Source organism: Acinonyx jubatus, chromosome D1 (assembly GCF_027475565.1).
Source record: "Acinonyx jubatus isolate Ajub_Pintada_27869175 chromosome D1, VMU_Ajub_asm_v1.0, whole genome shotgun sequence".
Classification (NCBI taxonomy): Eukaryota; Metazoa; Chordata; class Mammalia; order Carnivora; family Felidae; genus Acinonyx; species Acinonyx jubatus.
Window position 1 is genome coordinate 68,175,493 of NC_069390.1, and position 19,310 is coordinate 68,194,802.

The 19,310-nt window shown below is 37.9% G+C and overlaps 1 protein-coding gene, 1 long non-coding RNA gene and 1 pseudogene across 3 annotated transcripts in view; 1 reads left to right on the plus strand and 2 right to left on the minus strand.

Moving 5' to 3' along the window:
- LOC128311883 (uncharacterized) overlaps nucleotides 1-12,183 on the minus strand; it is a 60,877-nt gene extending 48,694 nt beyond the window's left edge. The window contains exon 1 of the long non-coding RNA XR_008290536.1: nucleotides 12,015-12,183. This is a non-coding gene — a long non-coding RNA (uncharacterized LOC128311883). The remainder of the gene's footprint in view (nucleotides 1-12,014) is intronic.
- LOC128311882 (cofilin-2-like) lies at nucleotides 4,425-12,021 on the minus strand (annotated as a pseudogene).
- Nucleotides 12,184-12,249: 66 nt separating the features above from the next.
- Nucleotides 12,250-19,310, plus strand: part of TMEM135 (transmembrane protein 135) — a 252,596-nt gene continuing 245,535 nt past the window's right edge. Inside the window, exon 1 of one of the 2 annotated variants that reach the window (XM_053203763.1) lies at nucleotides 12,250-12,541. In XM_053203763.1, the coding sequence (XP_053059738.1) occupies nucleotides 12,401-12,541 (141 nt within the window). In that variant the 5' untranslated portion in view covers nucleotides 12,250-12,400. The remainder of the gene's footprint in view (nucleotides 12,542-19,310) is intronic. The other variant, XM_015064047.3, reaches the window with a different exon arrangement.

The window sequence follows — 19,310 nt, forward strand, 5'->3', positions numbered from 1 at the left end:
ACATTCAGACCATAACACCTTCCTAGAACATTACCTTTAAATGTATAAAATAAAATATATAGGATTATAAAAGATATTAATTATATTTAAGTGCAATTTCATAATAGTAAAAATTTTGTGATATATTAACATTAACAAATCAAATAACAAGATCTGATAGCTTACTATGATTTTGACATATCTGCTACAGTTATAATATAATATGAAAATATCTGTGATTTCTACTGGTGATAACGTCATAAGCACTGTGGTTTCTTGCCTCCTTTCAAATGATGGAAGATATTGTATTTCAGTTAGAAGTTAGTGAAAATAAAAATGAAATTGTCTTTTCATCCAAATTCATGGACTTCCCTGAGTTCTATTAACATATCTCAAGTTAATAGAATTAACTTGGTTAATAGGTCCTGGTTAATAGAATTTCCATGAGATTTCCCCAGAACAGAGGAAATGTGATACTTAAGTTTTCTAGAAGTGAAAAATAACATACTTCAGATTAAGATAGTTCACTAAATTCTAGCAGAATGATACAAAAAATGAAATAAAGAGACATGATTAGAAACATACAGGGACGCCTGGGTGGCTCTGTTGGTTGAGTGTCCGACTTCGGCTCAGGTCATGATCTCACGGTTTATGAGTTCAAGCCTCACCTAGGGCTCTGTGCTGACAGCTCAGAGGCTGGAGCCTGCTTCAGATTCTGTGTCTCCCTCTCTCTCTGCCCTTCTCCCACTCATGCTCTGTCTCTCTCTGCCTCAAAAATAAATAAACATTAAAAAAAATGAAACATACAGTAAAATATCAGCAATAAGGAGAAAACTCTAAAAACTACCAGAGTAGAAAGACAAAAATAAAAAAAATAAAAAAAGAATCAAATAACACTGAATATGTAATTAACAGTGATATGCAAGAAAATGATGGAGAAATATTTTTAGAATACTGAGGGGAAATTTACTTTGAATTTGTAATTTTATTTATAACCAAATAAATTATCAGTAGTTTGATGTAGAATGAGGGTAAAATAATGCTGTTTTTGGACTTATGAAGATTCACAACAATTAGCACTCAGGACCTAAAATAAACTCTAATAAGAAACAAAAAATCCAGAAGGAAGTGTTAGAATACAAGCATAATGTGCACTAATTGGGAAAAAATTAAACAATAAAGTAGTATATAAGACAAAAAAGTGAAAGAACTCTGTCCTGATCCCTTTACTTATTGTGTATTCTCCTACACATTTTTCAATGCCTGTGTAAATATGTACAAAAATACATATACACAAAATACCTTTTCTTCTTTCAACAACGAGCTTATTCTGTATGAAAGAATTTGTGGGTTTTTCCCTCCTTCTTTGGAATGTGATGAACATCCTTCAGTGTTGATACATGCAGATACACCTTTCCCTTTTCAGTATCCACATTCTACAATATGGATGCACCGTAATTTATTTATTTGACATGTCCCTAGCATGGACATTTAGATTATTTTTAATATTTGTGTTCTTACCGATAATGATGGAGAAAATTTTTTTGTCAGTATTTCTGTATAATAAAGGCCTAGAATTAGAATTTCTGGGTCAAAGGGTATATGTGTTCAAAATGTTCATAGGTCCTGTAAAAATGACTTCTAAAAATACTAGTAATTTATACTCAGACTACAAGTATCTGAGATGTAATACTTGAAGGGAGGAAATATTCAAACATAAGCATAGACACAAAACAGAGAGTTTGTGAGTTTTTTTTAGAAAAGAGAAAATAAACATTGCTTTGAGAGCATATGACAGATGACTTTGTCCTCCAAACTATGTGAAAAAAAAAATCCTTTTCCAAAACTGATCACAAATGAATCCAAGGAGATTTAGTAACTCTTCAATTATTCAATTAGGTCTTATTCTACTAAGAGCAGACCGACCATCAAAAAAATTCTTGTAGATAACTTTATCTTTCACAAGGTAATCTTATGAGGAAACCCTCTGCCTTTGGACTTGATTCTAACCATCATGGAGCACTGACTTAATATAGTCAAACTAATAAGATCCCAGATTAAAAGTATCTTCATTACCTTAGAATTTGTAATATTTGTAATATGTAAGAATGCAATTGCTGAGAAGATTTAGACATGTACTGAAGATTTTGGGAAAACAGGTATTGAAAGTGTAGAGAGAGAAAAAAATACAAATGGCCATTACTTGAATCTTCAAATGGAACTGTAACTATTGCGTGGTAACTATAGAAATTTAGGTATATATGTATACTTTGAAGTGTATTTTACTAATTTAGCAGATACTTGAGTGGGCCTATGTGCTAGATTCCAGGTTAGGAACCAAAGACACTGCATCTATTTTGGAGGAAATGGCAGTTTTGAAGAACTTAATGCATTTGATATATATTAATTTTCTAAATTACTTTAAGCAAAAATGTTCCTCCATTTTGCAAATGGGTGATATAAATTGCAGAGAGGCAAACAGTAACATTTATTTATTTATTCATTTAAACAATTTTTAAAAAGTTTATTTATTTGAGAGAGAAATAAAGAGAGCAAGCAGGGGAGGGGCAGAGAGAGAAAGGAAGAGAGAATCCCAAGCAGGCTCCGCAAAACCTGATACTGAACTCAAATTCACAAACTGCGAGATCATGACCTGAACTGAAACCAAGAGTCTCACAAAATATTGTTTAAAAGAAAAGCAGTAGAACCTTCACAAAGAAAAATAAAATGCTGGTACTCCATGTCATACGTACATTTTTTTTTTTTTTGAGAGAGAGAGAGAGAGAGAGAGAGAGAGAGAGAGTGAGAGAGCATGAATGAGCAGGAGAGGGGCAGAAAGAGAGGGAGAAAGAGAATCCCAAGCAACCCCCACGAGGTCAGCTTAGAGCTGGAGGCAGGGCTTGATCTCACAGACTGTGAGATCATGAACAGAGCCAAAGTCAAGAGCAGCCACTTAACCAATGGAATCACCCAGGTGCCCCGTGTATAGATTTTCAAGAGTTGTGAACAGTTAGAAAAAAAAGCACATCTTCAAGGAAGGACACACGTGGGTAGCAACAAGAACACTGTGGATGTAGCTAAATCCTAGAATAAACAATTGTTTGAGTCTCATGGCCAACAAATGGGACACAATGGCCAAGTTTGGCCTCAGATAGGGGGAGGAGTAAACACTGTGTTCAGGGGCAAATAGTGTAATCTACATGCATGTTAGGCACAGCACAAAGTCATTAATTCCTCCTTTGCTTTTATATTTTCTAGCAAAACCAATTATCATTTATTAGGAAGAATAAAATTAAGGATAATTAAAGACCCAGGGGTGAGAAGACAATAAGAATTGAGCTATTTTCCATGAATTTGGGTGTCTAAGCTCAAGTAAATTACATCATAGAACTATAATAACTTGTATATCTTGTAGACTTATGGGGCTTAGGGATAGTTTTGTGTACTCCTGGAGAGTTTGAGAAGACCAGAAGCTTGAGGCCAGGCTAATATTGTCCTTGTATTAAAAAAAGGGTAAAAGGCCATTTCTAGAACCAAATTTTCTATGTAGGAGTCAGTTATTTTTTCCCTCAAAATGTTACATTTTCACACTAGTATGCTAGGTGCGGAAGATAATATAAAGATGACAAATAGGGCATAGATTCTACCTGAAAGGTAAATAGGGAGCTAAGGAAGTAAACCCCAAACAAATAAGGCAATAAATAAGAAATTATAAGTAATGGATATTTTTGTCTTGCTTTTTCTTTAAGAAGAAGACATAGTGTTTTAAAATCTCTCTCCCTGGGGCGCCTGGGTGGCTCAGTCAGTTGGGCGTCAGACTTCGGCTCAGGTCATGATCTTGCGGTCTGTGAGTTCGAGCCCTGCGTCGGGCTCTGTGCTGACAGCTCAGAGCCTGGAGCCTGTTTCAGATTCTGTGTCTCTCTCTCTCTCTGACCTTCCCCCATTCATGCTCTGTCTCTCTCTGTCTCAAAAAAATGAATAAATGTTAAAAAAAAATTTAAGAAAAAAAATAAAATCTCCCACCAAGGTCTTCATTTATTTACTCATTCAATATTTTATTAAATGTGTTCTGTGTTCAAGGCACTGTGCTATATAGTGCTGAAAACAGCAAAGAAGAATCCAAAATAGATCTTGCCTTCAAGGAGCTTAGAATGAGAGGGAATTTTACTAAAAATTTATTTATTTATTTATTTATTTATTTATTTATTTATTTATTTATTTATATATTTATTAAAAAAATTTTTTTTAACATTTATTTATTTTTGAGACAGAGAGAGAACATGAACAGGGGAGGGTCAGAGAAAGAGGGAGACACAGAATCTGAAACAGGCTCCAGGCTCTGAGCTGTCAGCAGAGCCCGACGCAGGGCTCGAACCCACAGACCTTGAGATCATGACCTGAGCCGAAGTCGGATGGTTAACCAACTGAGCCACCCAGGCGCCCCGAATTTTACTAAAAATTTAAATGTAAGTGTCTTAGTCCTTTGGGGCTGCTATTACGAAAATACCATACACTGGGTGGCTTAAAGAATACATATTTATTTCTTGCAGTTCTGGAGGTTAGGAAGTCCAAGATGAAGGCACCAGCTGATCCTGTGTCTGGTGAGGACCTGCTTCCTGATTCATGTCTGGTGCCTTCTGGCAGTGTTCTCACCGGACAGTGGAGACAAGAGAGTTCTTTTTGGAGCTCTTTTATAAGGGCACTCATCCCTTTTTCAGGGGCTCCACCTCATGATCTAATCATATTCCTGAGGCTCCAGTTCCTAAAACCATTGCATTGGCAGTTAGAATTTCAACATACAAATTTTGGAGGGACACAAACTTCCAGTCCAGTGCAGTAAGTGATGATGATCAGTATGCATTTGTTCATTGAAAACAAGTTGTATGGTTGCATATATATTCATTTGAAAAAGAAAGGTCATGCCATTCACAAGGGTGAAGAAGAATCAACTAAGATGAACCAGTAGCCTGACACTGGGGTTGGTGTTTGTGGCAGAGACAGTGATAGATATTTAGCAAATCTCATTTCATCTCCTTTTTCTAGTCCCACAGGAAGACTACATTTCCCATCCACCCTTGAAGTTAGGTTGGGAACATGTAAATACATTCTGGAAATGGATGTAATCAGAAGTAATGTAAACCATGTTGAGTCCTGACCCTTAAAAATAAAAATAATCAATCAGTATCTACTAAAGCTAAACATATGCCTGCCCCATGACTAGCACCTCCACTCCTGTGTATGTGCCCAAGAGAAACAAAAACAAATGCCTACAAAAAGACAAGTAAGAGAATGCTCGGAATAAGTTTAGTCATAATAGCCCAACACTTACAACAATCTAAATGTCCTGGAATGGAAAAACTGTGCTGATTTCATACAATAGAATAGCAAAGCAACAAAATACTAATGAACTACAAATACATGGACCAACATATACAAACTCCTGAGTGAGAGAGACCCAGACATGAAAAATACTAATGTATGCCTCCAGTAATGTAAATTTGAGGAAAAGGCAAAATGAGGCTATCGTGATAGAAGTCAGAATAGTGGTGACCTCTGTTCATAGATGTATTAACTGGCACTGGGCACCAGAACACCTTCTGGCGTGATGGAAAAACTTTTTTTCTGGATAGTTGTCTCAGGAACGAGGTCAAATGGAAAAATGTATCAAATGGTACACTTACATTTTTTATACATGACTATGTACAATAACTAAAAACTATGCACAAAAAAATCAAGCAAGCAAAAAAAAAAAGAAAGAAAGAAAAAGGAAAATTGACCACTGAAGGCTCAATATGGATGCACGACCCTTTAACCTTGAATCACTACTTGGAGGAAAGTTGTCCTAAAGAGCCAGCCAACCCACTTTGGACTTCATGTGAGCACAAAATAAATCTTTCTAATTTTAATCCCCTGAGATTTAGGGGCATATTTGTTATCTCAGCACAGCCTAATCTTTCTTGGTTAATACAGGGTTTATCACCCACAGACTGCCAAGGTCAGAAACCTGGTTTATCAGCACACCAGGGGAGGCTCTGTCTCTCATAAGCTAAGTGACACAGAGTAAGTTTAGAAATGAATGCATAAATCAAAACATCAAATTATTAAATTACAGGGAGGAAAAAAAGCCCTCTTACACAAACTAGGATGTCAGTGTTGCCATGAGCAAGCCCTTTCACTTCAGACCTGCAGCAGAAGTCAAATCGTAATAAAAGTTTGCTTTATGCACCTGTTCTCCGAAAAAGATGAATTCTCAGAATTAAATGAATCCAAAGTTCAATGAAATCCCTCTGAAAGCCCTTGTGGATCTATTTCACGGTGAAGATCGTTTTGTCAGTGGGTCCAGAATACCCAAGGTCCTGAACCACTGTTTCTGCCCCTGTAGGCATATGCCTGACTTGTCTCAGTGGCTCTCCCTTTGTTTGCTTCCTATCCTTCAACTTTTCCTTCTAGGCATGTCATTGCATTCAGTCTAACTTTTTTAGGTGAATGTGGCTGGCCTCTGAGGCATTCCTTTTACCTATCTATTCCTATTGTGAGTAGATTGTGTGTTTTTCATATCAAAGAATAATCATAAGTCTTTTACTTATGGTAAAAGGAGTTCTAAGTCAGGGAGGATGGTGTCCTCAGTCGTAATTATAAGTACTGGTAACATCATCAAACTAACAGAGACACTGGGAATTCTATAGACAGTGTACCTGAATCTTTTGTAAGGTTATTTGAGAGCATTTTGTGGAATTCTTGAAGGCTTGAAGGACAGGGAGGAAATTCTTACCAGAGCCTAGAAAAAGGGATCGCTGTTATATAGTACGGGAAATTTTAGCAACACTGTTGCCTGCTAAATTGTAGGAAATAGAAAATACTCTAACAAACTGGTTCTTTTGGTTGATATTTCCAGGCAGAATGTTGAACTTTCATTTGACTGATTTTTTTTTTTTTTAAATGAAGCCTGGTAGGATAGAGAGCGATGAAATTAAAAGGACTATTCAATTTTTTAAAGCAGAATTTATAGGAAATATAAAGAATCTAGGATCTTTGGGTTCAAAAGTAAAGCTGTTTTTCATTCTGAGCCTCTCCAGATGGTTAAAAGATTCTGAAACTAAGGAATTGCTTTAAGGCAAAGGTTAAATCCAGGGTGCAGCTGTAAGACTCTTTTTCAAGACTAGAAATATTTGATTGTTCTCCCTAGACCCTCTCAGCTTGATAAAAGGGCTTCTAATATTTTAAGGACATTTTCAAAAAACCTTCTGAGTCTCAGCTCAAGATGGAAAGTGTCTGTTGGTGTGGCTTTTTTAAGGGGTGCTTATATAATTTGATATATAAGAATCTTTCAAGTTTTTAGAGAATTATGTTGGCAGAAGCATTATCTGTTTGGACTGAAACAGCATTAAGTATCAACACAACATATTTCAATGTTTTTTTGGCAAAAATGTATATTTACACCTTAAAAATTGAATGCAATATTTTAAATAAAATGATGTGAAGAAAAATGTGAAGTTATGTTATAACCAAAATTGGTAGAAGATCAGAATCATATGTAGCTATTTTGAAAACCTTGCCTAGTATTAACAAAGGGAGTGTGCATCTGAATATTGCTGGAATTAAGAGGTACCACAGTGTTATACCTAGTTTGAGCCATGCTTTGTCATTGTGTTCATGACTGATACCCATTTCTATGACTGCCTGTAAAGCTGAACAACTCACTGTTGCTAAATCCTCTGTCTGAAATCCTAAGAGCTCTTCCAGTCTTTATTATTGACATCTTCAAAGCCAGAATCTTGCAAAAGCAACAGTTTTCAGCCTGGCATGTCTTCAAAGCCTTAGAATTCAGCCGCAAATTTCCAGATTCATTTCCTTCATACACTGTGCTTCTACTTTGAAGGAATGCTTTGCTTCACCTTGTTGATGAACCCTAAAGCCCCGTTATGGAATAGAAGCAACAATGAAGGCCCGAGAGAGTATCCAGCCAACTACTGGTCGTAGGCGCCTAAAAGAATAAATGGCTCATGTAGATACCAAGTGTAACATTACCTTTAAACTTAATGGTGGCATGATGAGAAAGAAGTCTTTCTTTTTTATTATTTTTATTATTTTATTTATTTTATTTTTTTAAACATTTATTTAGTTTTGAGAGAGAGAGAGAGAGAGAACAGGGGAGGGGTAGAGAGAGAACGAGACACAGAATCTGAAGCAGGTTCCAGGCTCTGAGCTGTCAGCACAGAGACCGATGTGGGACTCAAACTCGTGAACCACGGGATCATGACCTGAGCCAAAGCCGGATGCTTAACCGACTGAGCCACCCAGGTGCCCCTGAGAAGACTTTCTTTTAAAACACAGATCTTATAATACCATATAAAGAAATTTACAAATGTAAACTGGTTTACTGAGAACTGCTCTATTTTGCAATTTCTTTTTTCATCCTGAAGTACAGATGGTCCTCCTTGAGAATTTACCAATGCCTTCCTCTTCTGGAGTCTTTACAGCAGCACCAGGATAGAGAATACCCTTTCCATTCCTTTGAATGCAATAGTTGCCTGAAATTGCCTTATACCATCCAATTCCTTAGCACTGTCACCTTTGGCCCCTGTGATAGTAATAACTGTGTTTTTCCCTTCTTAAATGTCTTTAAGGTTTAAGTCTCCATTTAACAGTTATCTAAAACAAAATTGCCTACTTTTAATTGTAATTTTAAAATTTCCTTAGCTATTGGTATATATTTGTTGTGCTCTATGGTAAACATAATGTTTATCATTGTGCATGCAAACTACATGTGCTATTACATTTAAAAGCAAATGATAGTTGGCAACTGTATTGACTGGTGATTAAAATGCTATTTTTTAAGGATTGTAAATACTAACACGATTGTTTGTTACTTGTATTTGGCATTTTATTTTGTTTTAAATACATGTTAGGAATTTGGGGATTGATGTGTAACATATTTCATTTTTCCTAGTTAAAAATAGGCTCCCGTTTAGCATTTTCTTACCGACTATCAGATTTTCAGGGGTGGCTTATTAAAATTAAGTAGGATAAACCTGCATTGCTATTCCTGTAATTTCTGTGGACAGGTTTATGTTGTGTTTCTGATCCTCTCATATTTTGAATTGGAAATTTTAAATAATTTGTGATTATTTTGTTCTTGTCCAACCATTGTGGATTGGATATGCTAAGCCTGGAGATACCCTAATCATGAGAGCTGTATTTGGTCCTAGGAAAGATCCTGGACTTTGAATAGGATAGGGTAACTGCATGGAACTTTAAGTTGTCCCTTTTGTGAAGGGGAAGGTATGTTTATCCATGGAAAGAAGAATGTGCCCAGAAATTTGAGTGACTAGAGGCATAGAAATATGGCAGACACTGCTCATTGTTCTCAGTATCTGTTTTTTCCATTTTGCTCAGCAATAAAACCCTAAATGTTAGCTGGGCATTTGTCCAACCAATTGAAAAAAAAAAGCCCCATTTCCCAGCTTTCCTTGAAACTTAGTATGGCCATGTGACTAAGCTTTGGCCAATGGGATATAAGTAGTAGTTTGCATAGATCTTCTGGGAAGGTTTTTTAAAGAGAAGAAGTAGGTCTTCTCTTCCTCTTTTGACTTCCTGGCTGGCATGTGGATGTCATCTTATAAGTTGGGCTGGAAACCATAGTTAACAGTTGGTAAAGCAACCTGTCAGGAGTCTGGGATCACTGATGGTTATGGAGCCATCCTCCTAGCCTAGGGACTGCTAATGTTTACCTGAACTGAGAGAAACTTTTATTTTTTTACCCCTGCTATTTTGGGCTTTTCATCAATGAGCACTCCTCTCTTGTTGACTTTAAACAACTATCTTATTTTATCTTCTTGCCTATTTTTCATTTCCCCCCCCTAGAATTGCTAGTTTCATGAAAATAGAACCCCCCCTTTTTAGTAATATGCTATAATTTTTATGCTATAATTTTATAGTAATAACTATGCAATGTGGCTATTTTTGTGAGGATGAGGAGTTTGATCTTAAAAATAATGTTCCAGGTGAGGTTCATTTATACAGAAATTGCCATCATGGCTGATATTCAAAATATCTTTAGTGTTGTAAGACTCACATGGTAAACAAAACTATACTTATTCAGTACTGTATACGGAATGGTAAACAAAAAGGCAGTCATAACAGCTATTCCTTTTAAGAAGATATGCAGGTAATGGGAATGAACACTGGGGTATGAGGATAAGTTGATGACACAGTTAGCACAACTTAATTGGCATTCCTTTTGGGAGTGAGGGGTTAAACTCATCACAAAAAAGTGCTTTCAATGCATGGTGTTATATCCATCCTGTCATGTCATCAAAACAGACTTGCCAAGGAAGGTGAGGTGTATGAATGCTGTAGAGTTACAGAACTGTAATCAAGTGCAAGTATAAATAATACTAAGTAAAGTTTACCATCTGACAGGTGAAAACTACTCTCAATGCAATTAACTTACACTTTGCAGTATTCTAAATTATTCACATTGACAATCACATTCATTGTAGCACTTGCTGCAAGGAAGGCATATATAACCAGTTGTTTTGGCTAAAATATGATGGGATGGCATTCCTTGGGTTCTATGTAAAAGTAACAGTATGAAACATTCTAACAGCAATCACTGATAGGCTGCTTAAATGAATGCTATTTCTTTCATTCATTGTTTTGGAAGGGCCCATTGAGAAGGGCAAGAAACAGAACAAAACCTCATACTATGCCGGTTGACTGAGCTGGAGAAGTGGAAGTTCCCTAACATCCAGATGGTATTTGTCATTTTATAAGGGGTTTCCTTCAAGTGGGACCACTATGTTGCCTTTGTTTCTCTCCAAGTGAGGAATACTCCTTAATATTATCCAAGCCGTTTACTTGCAACTTAAGTTTAATATCTGTAAATTTCTTTTTAATGGCATCTTTAGAGATAGCATATATCATCTCGTGTTATAAAGTGCACTTTCAGGACCCCAGAATTTAAATACTAGGTCTTCTTCCTTAGACTCTTGTTTTGAATGTGCATTATACAAAGCAAATTGGCGATCATTCAGAGACAGCAACTTCACAAAAGATGTGTAGGGGTCCTCTACAATATCACTAGTGTCACCCACCAACATCTGCTTTGCTTTCTCTGACAGTGATTTCTTTTGCCATCGCATAAACGGAAGAGAACGAGTTTCTTTCTTTTTTCTGATCTCGTGTAGATTTCCTTACTTTCATATCATTAACAACTTTGTTGACATCGTTGTTCATTTGTAACTCCAGAAACCCCAATACCAGGGGCTGCAGCAGGAGCTCAGGCTCAGACTCCGTGGGAGTGGGAGGAGGAGCGGGTGAAAATCTGGTCTCTCCTGTTCACATCCGAATCAAGGAGAGTTTACAACAGTGCCAGGAAAATAGTATGTGCTCAGTAAAGCTTTGTAGAATGAATGAAGGCTTGATTAGAACGGGAGTCCTCTAAAGGCAGTATGCTCCTGCTTTAAGAAGCTATAGAATTTAGGATTCCAAGGAACCTGGGTTATTATAGATGAGGAAACTGACATTTTAGAGGTGTTATATGATTTATATGTCACACAGGTCCCTTGTTCTGCCAATTGATGGCCAAGCTCTCTATCGGGTATGAGTTCTAAGACCCCTGTCCCCTCTACTCTGTCCACCATTTGGCCAATGATTGTCATGTGCGCTGCAGAAAGAACCGCTCAGTGGCTCAGTGGACAGAATGATCTACTGCCCTTTTCCCACACAGGAAGTGTACAAACTTTGCTAATAGATTTTTAAACTTCTCAGACACCACAGAATAGAAAGCCCAGCAACCAGGAGCAGCGCGGTCTCAACCAGCAGGCAGCCTTAGCCATTTATTAATTGGTAGTCTAGGGAAGGGAAGGTGGCAGTTCTGAGGAGGAAGGCTGTCCAGACTCGTGGCAACCGTCTTCCTCCACCAGCTAGCTCCCAACAAAGACATTTTATCCCTTTCTTCCACTGCCCTCCGTTCTACTTGGCAGGCCTTTGAAGAGGGCAGAGACGAGTACAGTGTGACCCAAGTCACCTACCAGGGCTCTTCCGACGCAGACGTCGCGGGCCAGCTAGGGGCTGACGTGGGCAGTCCGGAGACAGGCGCGTCCCCGAGTCGCGCTCTCACGCTTTCCGCGCTCCGCACGGCGCGGGGCTCCGAGGGCCGGGCGCGCGCACGCTCCGCCTCTCCCCGCCTCCCCGGTGCGCGCCCCGCCCCCTCGAGCTGCGATACGCCGAGCGCTTAACATCCGAGGACTTTGGCCCAGAGTAACCCTGCTCGCGTGACCTTTCCCCTCTATTCTGCACCTCCAGCAGCCAGCCCGGAGAGTCGGCTGCGGTCGGGCGCGCGCTCGGCTACCTCTTGCCCAGCTGCCTCCCGAGCTTCGGCTCGCCCCCTTGCTGCCCGTCCGCAAGGCTCTCCGTCATGGCGGCTCTCAGCAAGTCCATCCCTCATAACTGCTACGAGATCGGCCACACTTGGCACCCTTCCTGTGGGGTCTCCTTCGTGCAAATCACCGGGGGCGCCCTGGAGGAGTCCCTGAAGATTTACGCCCCACTGTACTTGGTGAGATCCGTCAGCCCCTCCCCCACGGCGAGTTTAGTGTGGAGGGTGGGCCGTTTCCCAGCGGCCTGGGCGACTCGTTCTGTGTCGGGCTCTCATTCGGAGAGGCCAGAGTGTTTTGGGGGTTGTGGGTGGGATGGGGGAGGTCGCAAGGGGACGGATATCCCAAATGCTACACTCGGCGGGAAAAGGGGCAGGGGAACTTGATGTTGAGCTGTCATCCGAATGCCTGTTGATGGGAAGAGGATGGGCTCCCAACTTTAAAATTAAGTTAGGACGCTTAAAATTGTGACTTAAGGGAACTGCAGTAATTTTTCTTTCTCTCGCCTTCTGATGGAGAGGAGTTTGTAGGTCAGCGAGACGTTGAGAAATGGCCCTCAGTCTTTTCTCATCTAATTCCCTCTCTAACCCTCATCCCCCTTTTTAAAGGGCATATTTGACAGCAAATCCCTGCGGGCTCAGATCTTGTCTCAGTTTGGGATGACAGTATTGTGGCTTGATCGTTTTGCAAATGTTCTTGCAGGTTCACAGAGTAGACTCTGGTTGAGATTTTGGGTGCCAATTTAAAGGATGGTTCTCGACAGGATCAGTGAAGGTGATTAAAAGATCTGACTTTAGGTCACCCAAGCAATTTAAGTTTGGAGTTTTTAGTAGAGAATATTTGTAAATACATATATGTACCACTGAGAACTGTTAAAACAAGTTTGTGCTTAAATGTTTTCACCAGCATCTTTTTTTCCAATAACCTTGTTCTTGATATTAGAGATGTATTACTTTGGCTATCAAAGTTCATCCTCTCATTTTCTTGCGCAGTAGAGTATGTGTCTTAAGAAGGCAGAGATCATATATTTTGTATGTTTCCTAAGAGTTTTATTGTATATTCAGTGGATGATCAGTTTTTACGTCTCATTGAGTAATAATTTGGATTTATAGCCTAATATTTTTGAAAGTGTGTCAGGGCCATATCTGTGGTAATTCTTGAAAAGTCTGATTGTTTCTTACAGAGATAACAAAGAATATGGTAACTTTCTCTGGGCTTGCAGAAGTCAGTTTCACTTTTTATCATATAGACCCAGACATTAATATGTGTTAAGACACTGCCCCCTCTCCCATCATGTGAAAATGAAAATGAGAGTTTCTGATTTAGTAGGTCTGGGTGGGGACTGAGATTCCTCATTTCTAACAGACTCCCAGGTAATATTGATGCTGTTGGATCAAGAGTCACACTTTGAATATTGTCTCTTTAGTGTCCTGTTAGGATGGTGGTTTGTATTTAGAATTAGCACAGTACTTCTGTAAGTGCTTAATAAATGTCTGAATGAGTACAGATGTGAATTAATGAACTCATGAATAGGTCAGGAGTAAGGAGATATTTGGCAGGCCTAAGGCATTGCAAAAGAATGTTAGTTATTACCACACACTCAGAACAAGTGGTACCCCTTTCCACACAATACACACATATATACACACAAACAACACAACAGCACGAAACAGTTGTTGAACTATTTTAACTGTAGGCCACCACTAAGATGAATGAAAGCTAGTGCCCACCATAATTTAGAATACAAATTTAGAATGCATAGTTGCCCATTTAGGGGGATGGATTCTATGTTGTTCAGGTTTTTAGGTGCCTTCTTTAAGGAAAACCTGCTCACTTAACTCACTCAGGTGGTTCTAAGACCTTAAGACTGACTGATCCTTTCTTTCTTTCTTTCTTTCTTTCTTTCTTTCTTTCTTTCTTTCTCTGTTCTTTCTTTCTTTCCTTCCTTCCTTCTTCCTTCTTTCTTTCTTTCTTTTTCTTTCTTTCTTTTCTTTTCCTTCCTTCCTTCCTTCCTTCCTTCCTTCCTTCCTATCTTCCTTCCTTTCTTCTTCTTCTTCTTCTTCTTCTTCTTCTTCTTCTTCTCCTCCTCCTCCTCCTCCTCCTCCTCCTCCTTTCTTTCTTTCTTTCTTTCTTTCTTTCTTTCTTTCTTTCTTTCAAGAGCAGGGAAGGGGCAGATGGAGAGGAAGAGAGAGAATCTTTGGCAGGCTCCACACCTAGCATGGAGCCCCGGGCTAGATCTCATGACTATGAGATCTTGATCTGAGCTAAAATTAAGAGTTGCTTAAGTGACTGAGCCACTCAGGCACCCCTAACACCATTTTTCTTTCTTTCTTTTTTTTAATGTTTATTTATTTTTGAGAGGGAGAGAAGAGCTTGAGTGGGGGAGGGGCAGAGAGAGAGGGAGACACAGAATCCAAAGCAGGCTCCAGGCTCTGAGCTGTCAGCACAGAGCCTGACATAGGGCTCAAACTCACGAGCTGTGGGATTGTGAGCTGAGCTGAAGTTGGACACTTAACCAACTGAACCATCAGGTGCCCCTAAGACTATTCTTAATTATGCTTTTACCAGGTGATTTCTTCAGGACCTCCAGATTGGGATACTGGCATTTACAGGTAGCTGACTCCAGAGTACAACTCTTTGCACTTTTGGAAGGAATAATTTACAAACCTCCCTTTTCACTGACCTTTAGATGTTTATACTGTTCTTCAGTGTACAAATATGTTTACATAATGTTTATTCATTGTGAGCCATGTTATCTAACCTATTATCAGTTCATCACCTCTAGACTGAATAAACATTTAAAAAGAGTTGGAATTGTTAGAAATAAACAACTTATGGGCAGAATCTAGTTAGTTGTGAAAGACCTGGAAACCACTGACTGCAGAAATCAGTTGGTTAATGTGGACTTAGGTCTTTTTTTTTTTTTTTTTTTTTTTTTAATGTTCTTACACAGTTTTATTTTATGGAAAAAATAGTAATTCTACAACACTTCCAAAGTTTGATTCCACTTCCAAGAAGCTGTTCCGATTTCTATATTTTAGTGTGGCTTAGAGGCAGAATCCTGGACCCTGGATCAGATTGCCCATGTTAGAATTGTAGCTCACTACTTGCTAGCTGGGTAACCTCAGACAAATTACCTAACCACTCTAAGCCTCAATTTCTGTGTTTGCAGTATTGGAGAAATGGTAAATTTTGACTTGGGAGGTCTTTGTGAAGATTAAATGCGGCATAATATGTAAAGTGCTTCTGGCACAGAGTGTGGTCTGAGTTTGTAAAGGCAGTGGGTGAGCGGGTTTGCTAGGGAAAATGAGACCAGCAAAGGAGACCAGCAGTGAGACTTTTCAAAGTTTTTGATAATACACCATTTGTTTCTGCTTTTACTTAAAAAAAGAAAAAAAAGACACTGAAGTCATGAAGTGCCTGAGATATGTTTGGATTATTTGACCTTTGGAGATCTTGGAATTTGTCTTTTTTTTGGTGTGAGGCCTGGCTTAGAGGGTAGGGGTAAGGGACTCACTTTATCCTTCTATTCAATAGGTATATGATAATTTTTACACAATTTCTTATTACATCTTTAGAGATTTAACAGTCATTTGGTCCCTTTTTTTTTTTTTAAATAAGGAATTGAATTATGACTTTTCCTATTCATTAACATGACATTTTGAGCTTGTTGAAAATGATTAGTTTTTATAATATCTGAACCAAGACTATTGGTATTTGGAATATTTACCCCCTATTCACTTACCAGTTATTTATTGAGTCTGCTGTTTGCAGCGTGCTGTTACAGCAGCTGTGTGCCATGTGGTATGGTAAAGAATAAAAAAAATGAATGGGATGTATTTCTTATATTGAGTTCATAGTCCAGGAGGGGAGGTAAGGCATGCAGTACCCTGTAACATAAATTCATTGAGATAATACTATAAGGTACAGAGCAAATGGTTTGAGAAATCAGAGGTAGATTACATTTGAATGGAAGATAAGGGGAAATTTAATGGGAAAGGTGGCATTTTACTGTCCTTGAAGGAAAAATATGATCTGGAAAGGTAGAAATAGGTGATGGATAAGGGAAAGAATGGCTTAAACTAAGACGTTCAGGTAGAATAGGATATAGTACGTGTTGGGGAATGGCAGATGGAATTTGGATTTTATTTGATATAGTAGGCAATCACTAAAAGTTGCCAACAGGGGGTGGTATGCTTGAGGTTGTTTCAGAAAGCTTAAGCTGGCAGTGGTTTATAGAATTATTCGATTAGATTTAGTAACTCACTTTTAAAGTAGGGGAAAAAATTAAATGATGCTATATAATTATAAGCCTTGTTTATAGGGATTTGTAGAAGGTAGTACCTTGGAGAAAATATTTTCAGTGAAATAGGGTGGATTGCTTTGGGGCATTTTGAATTCTAGCTACTAGTGTAATTTATGAGTGGAGAATGACCTGGAGGCATTGGGAAATGTGGAGTTGCTATTCTAGAGAGAAGATGGGGCTAGAGATTTAGGTTAAGATGTCATAAGAATATAGATGAGAGTTGAAGTTATGGTAGGTCAATAAGGAAGAGAGATCCTTAGGCCAATAAGGGAGAGAGTTTAGAAAGAGAAGATAATCCGAAGAATGTTTGTTTTTGGAGTAGAGGAAAAAATATGAAAGAAGCAGTCAGAGGTATGAAGAGGTTAAAAAGAGAATGTTGCAGAAAAATCTTGAGCAGGGAGTTTTGGGAGGTGTTAAAAAGTGGGAAGAGCGTGGGCTTGAATCTCAGTGCTGCCACATATTAGCTTAGTGACCTTGAGCAAGGTTCTTAACATATTTGAACCTCAATATTCTTATCAAAAAATGGGGGTAAAATATCTATCTCATATTTTTTAGAAATATAAATCAGTACTTGTTATTCTTCTGCTCAGAACTCTCCATTGGTTTTCCAACTCGATTAATGTGCAAGCTTTACCATAGCCTAGAGTCGTACGTGACCTCACTGTTGTTTGTTGTATGATTACATATCATACCATTTCCCCCTTTTGTTTATTTACCTCCACCAAGATACAGTTTCATGATTTATTTTATATTTTTGAACCTGAGTTTTATTATTTAGAATAGAGAGCTCTTGATTTCTGAGGAATATGTTAAATTGGACAACAGAGTGTCAAAAAATGAACATTTCTAAGGAGTAAACTAATACAAGGTGGCTTCCTCTTTTTATGAGTTTTGACTTTGAGAGGAAGAAATCTTGCCTTATATTTGTGCATAAGCAATATACATATAAGTAATTTCTTTTATTGACTATGACAAGACAACCTGGATTAAAAGACTGAAGCACAGACTTATATCCCATTAATCTATGTTGGTAAGCTGTGATAGTGATAAAAAAAATGTGGTAGGACTTTGATGATAGGTTTATAATCTGTTCATCAAATGTTAATTGACTATCTACCAGGTACTGTGTTAGGTGATAATTAGGGAAGGGGAGTTAATTGAAGTGACTGCTTAACAAAAAGCTAAATAAAAAGGTTTTGGAGAGTTTTTTCAAAACATATTGGTACAATTTCTTGCAATATGTGTATAGTATGATGTTGTGAAAATGTTTATATCCCTGAGACTGTACTAGCCACATAGTAATGCATAATATTAGTTGATGCTTTTGATGATTAGGGGCCTTAAACTATTTCATCATAACGTAGTATCATGTTAAAGATTTGTTTGAATCTCTGTTAATACAAGGTCAAACTTTAAAATTGTCTGTTGGTTTATCATTAATCTTAGCTTTTTTTTTTTTCTATTAATTGATCTTCTCTTAAAGAGTGTTGTCATTTGAATTTTTTAATGTTTTCCTTCATGTTTAATATGTCTGTTTCATCTTGGGAAACTAAGAGTATAGTTAAAGTGTATTCCTTAATGAGCCTGATTTATTGGTGAATTAAATTAGTATTGTCAGTTGGTATTACAAACTGTATATGGTACTCTCTTTCCTCATGATTATACCTGAGGAGAATCAATAATTGAAGTGAATGAAAGAAGATTTTAAGTAATTTAGCTTTTAGCTGCATTGGAAAATATTCAGTAAAATGAACTTACATATGAAAAGAAGTGTGAAAGGAAGGAAGAATGCTAGATCAAGTATCTAGCTAGCTCAAGAATGCTAGCTCAAATATATTTGAGCAGTTTCTGAATTCTTAAATTCAGAATGCTGAATTTACAGTGTTTTCAACTTACTACCATTTATTTTGTATAGTCTTTTTACTTACTACATGTGTCGGGTTGCACTGGTTTATTGATTCTAGCTCTATCTTGGCAGTGTGGATTGCGATTAATCCATTTTGGGAGTTGCCTCAGAGATACCTTTGTATCTTTTGGCAGTGGTGGAAGAAGGCCTGTTCCTATCATTAGCGATTTCTAAACCTTGAAGAAAGTAGACATGGGACCATTTTTTTTCAGACCTGTGTCTCAGAAACTGTCACATTAATCAGGATCAGAGTGAATTTCAGAGTGTGCTCATAGTTCCATTTGGAGCCCATGGAGTGTTAATGTAACTGTATTTACTGAAACTTATTTCCTCCCACTCTCCTACCTTCGTTTCATTCTTCACATATTACAGATTGCCTACAATGAGTCAGAAATACAGTGGTGGGGGAACAAGATGTACTTGGACATTACAGTTAAGGGGAAAGATAAACTTGAATAGACAAGAAAATTATTTAAACTGTGGTAAGTGCTGTTAAGAGGTACAGGGGGTTACTAGAGGGTGTTACAAAAGGACCCATTCTGGTATGGTAGGTTTGGGAGGGCTTTCCCAATGAAGAGACACAGTGAAGATATGAATATATATTAAGTACGTATATATTAGGTTTACCACTTATGGCACAAAACCCAAATTTTACCATGAGGAAATTGAGAGAAAAAGAAGCAATTACTTTATAGAGAGTATTTAATGATTTCTTAAATCCAATATCCTGGCCAGGATT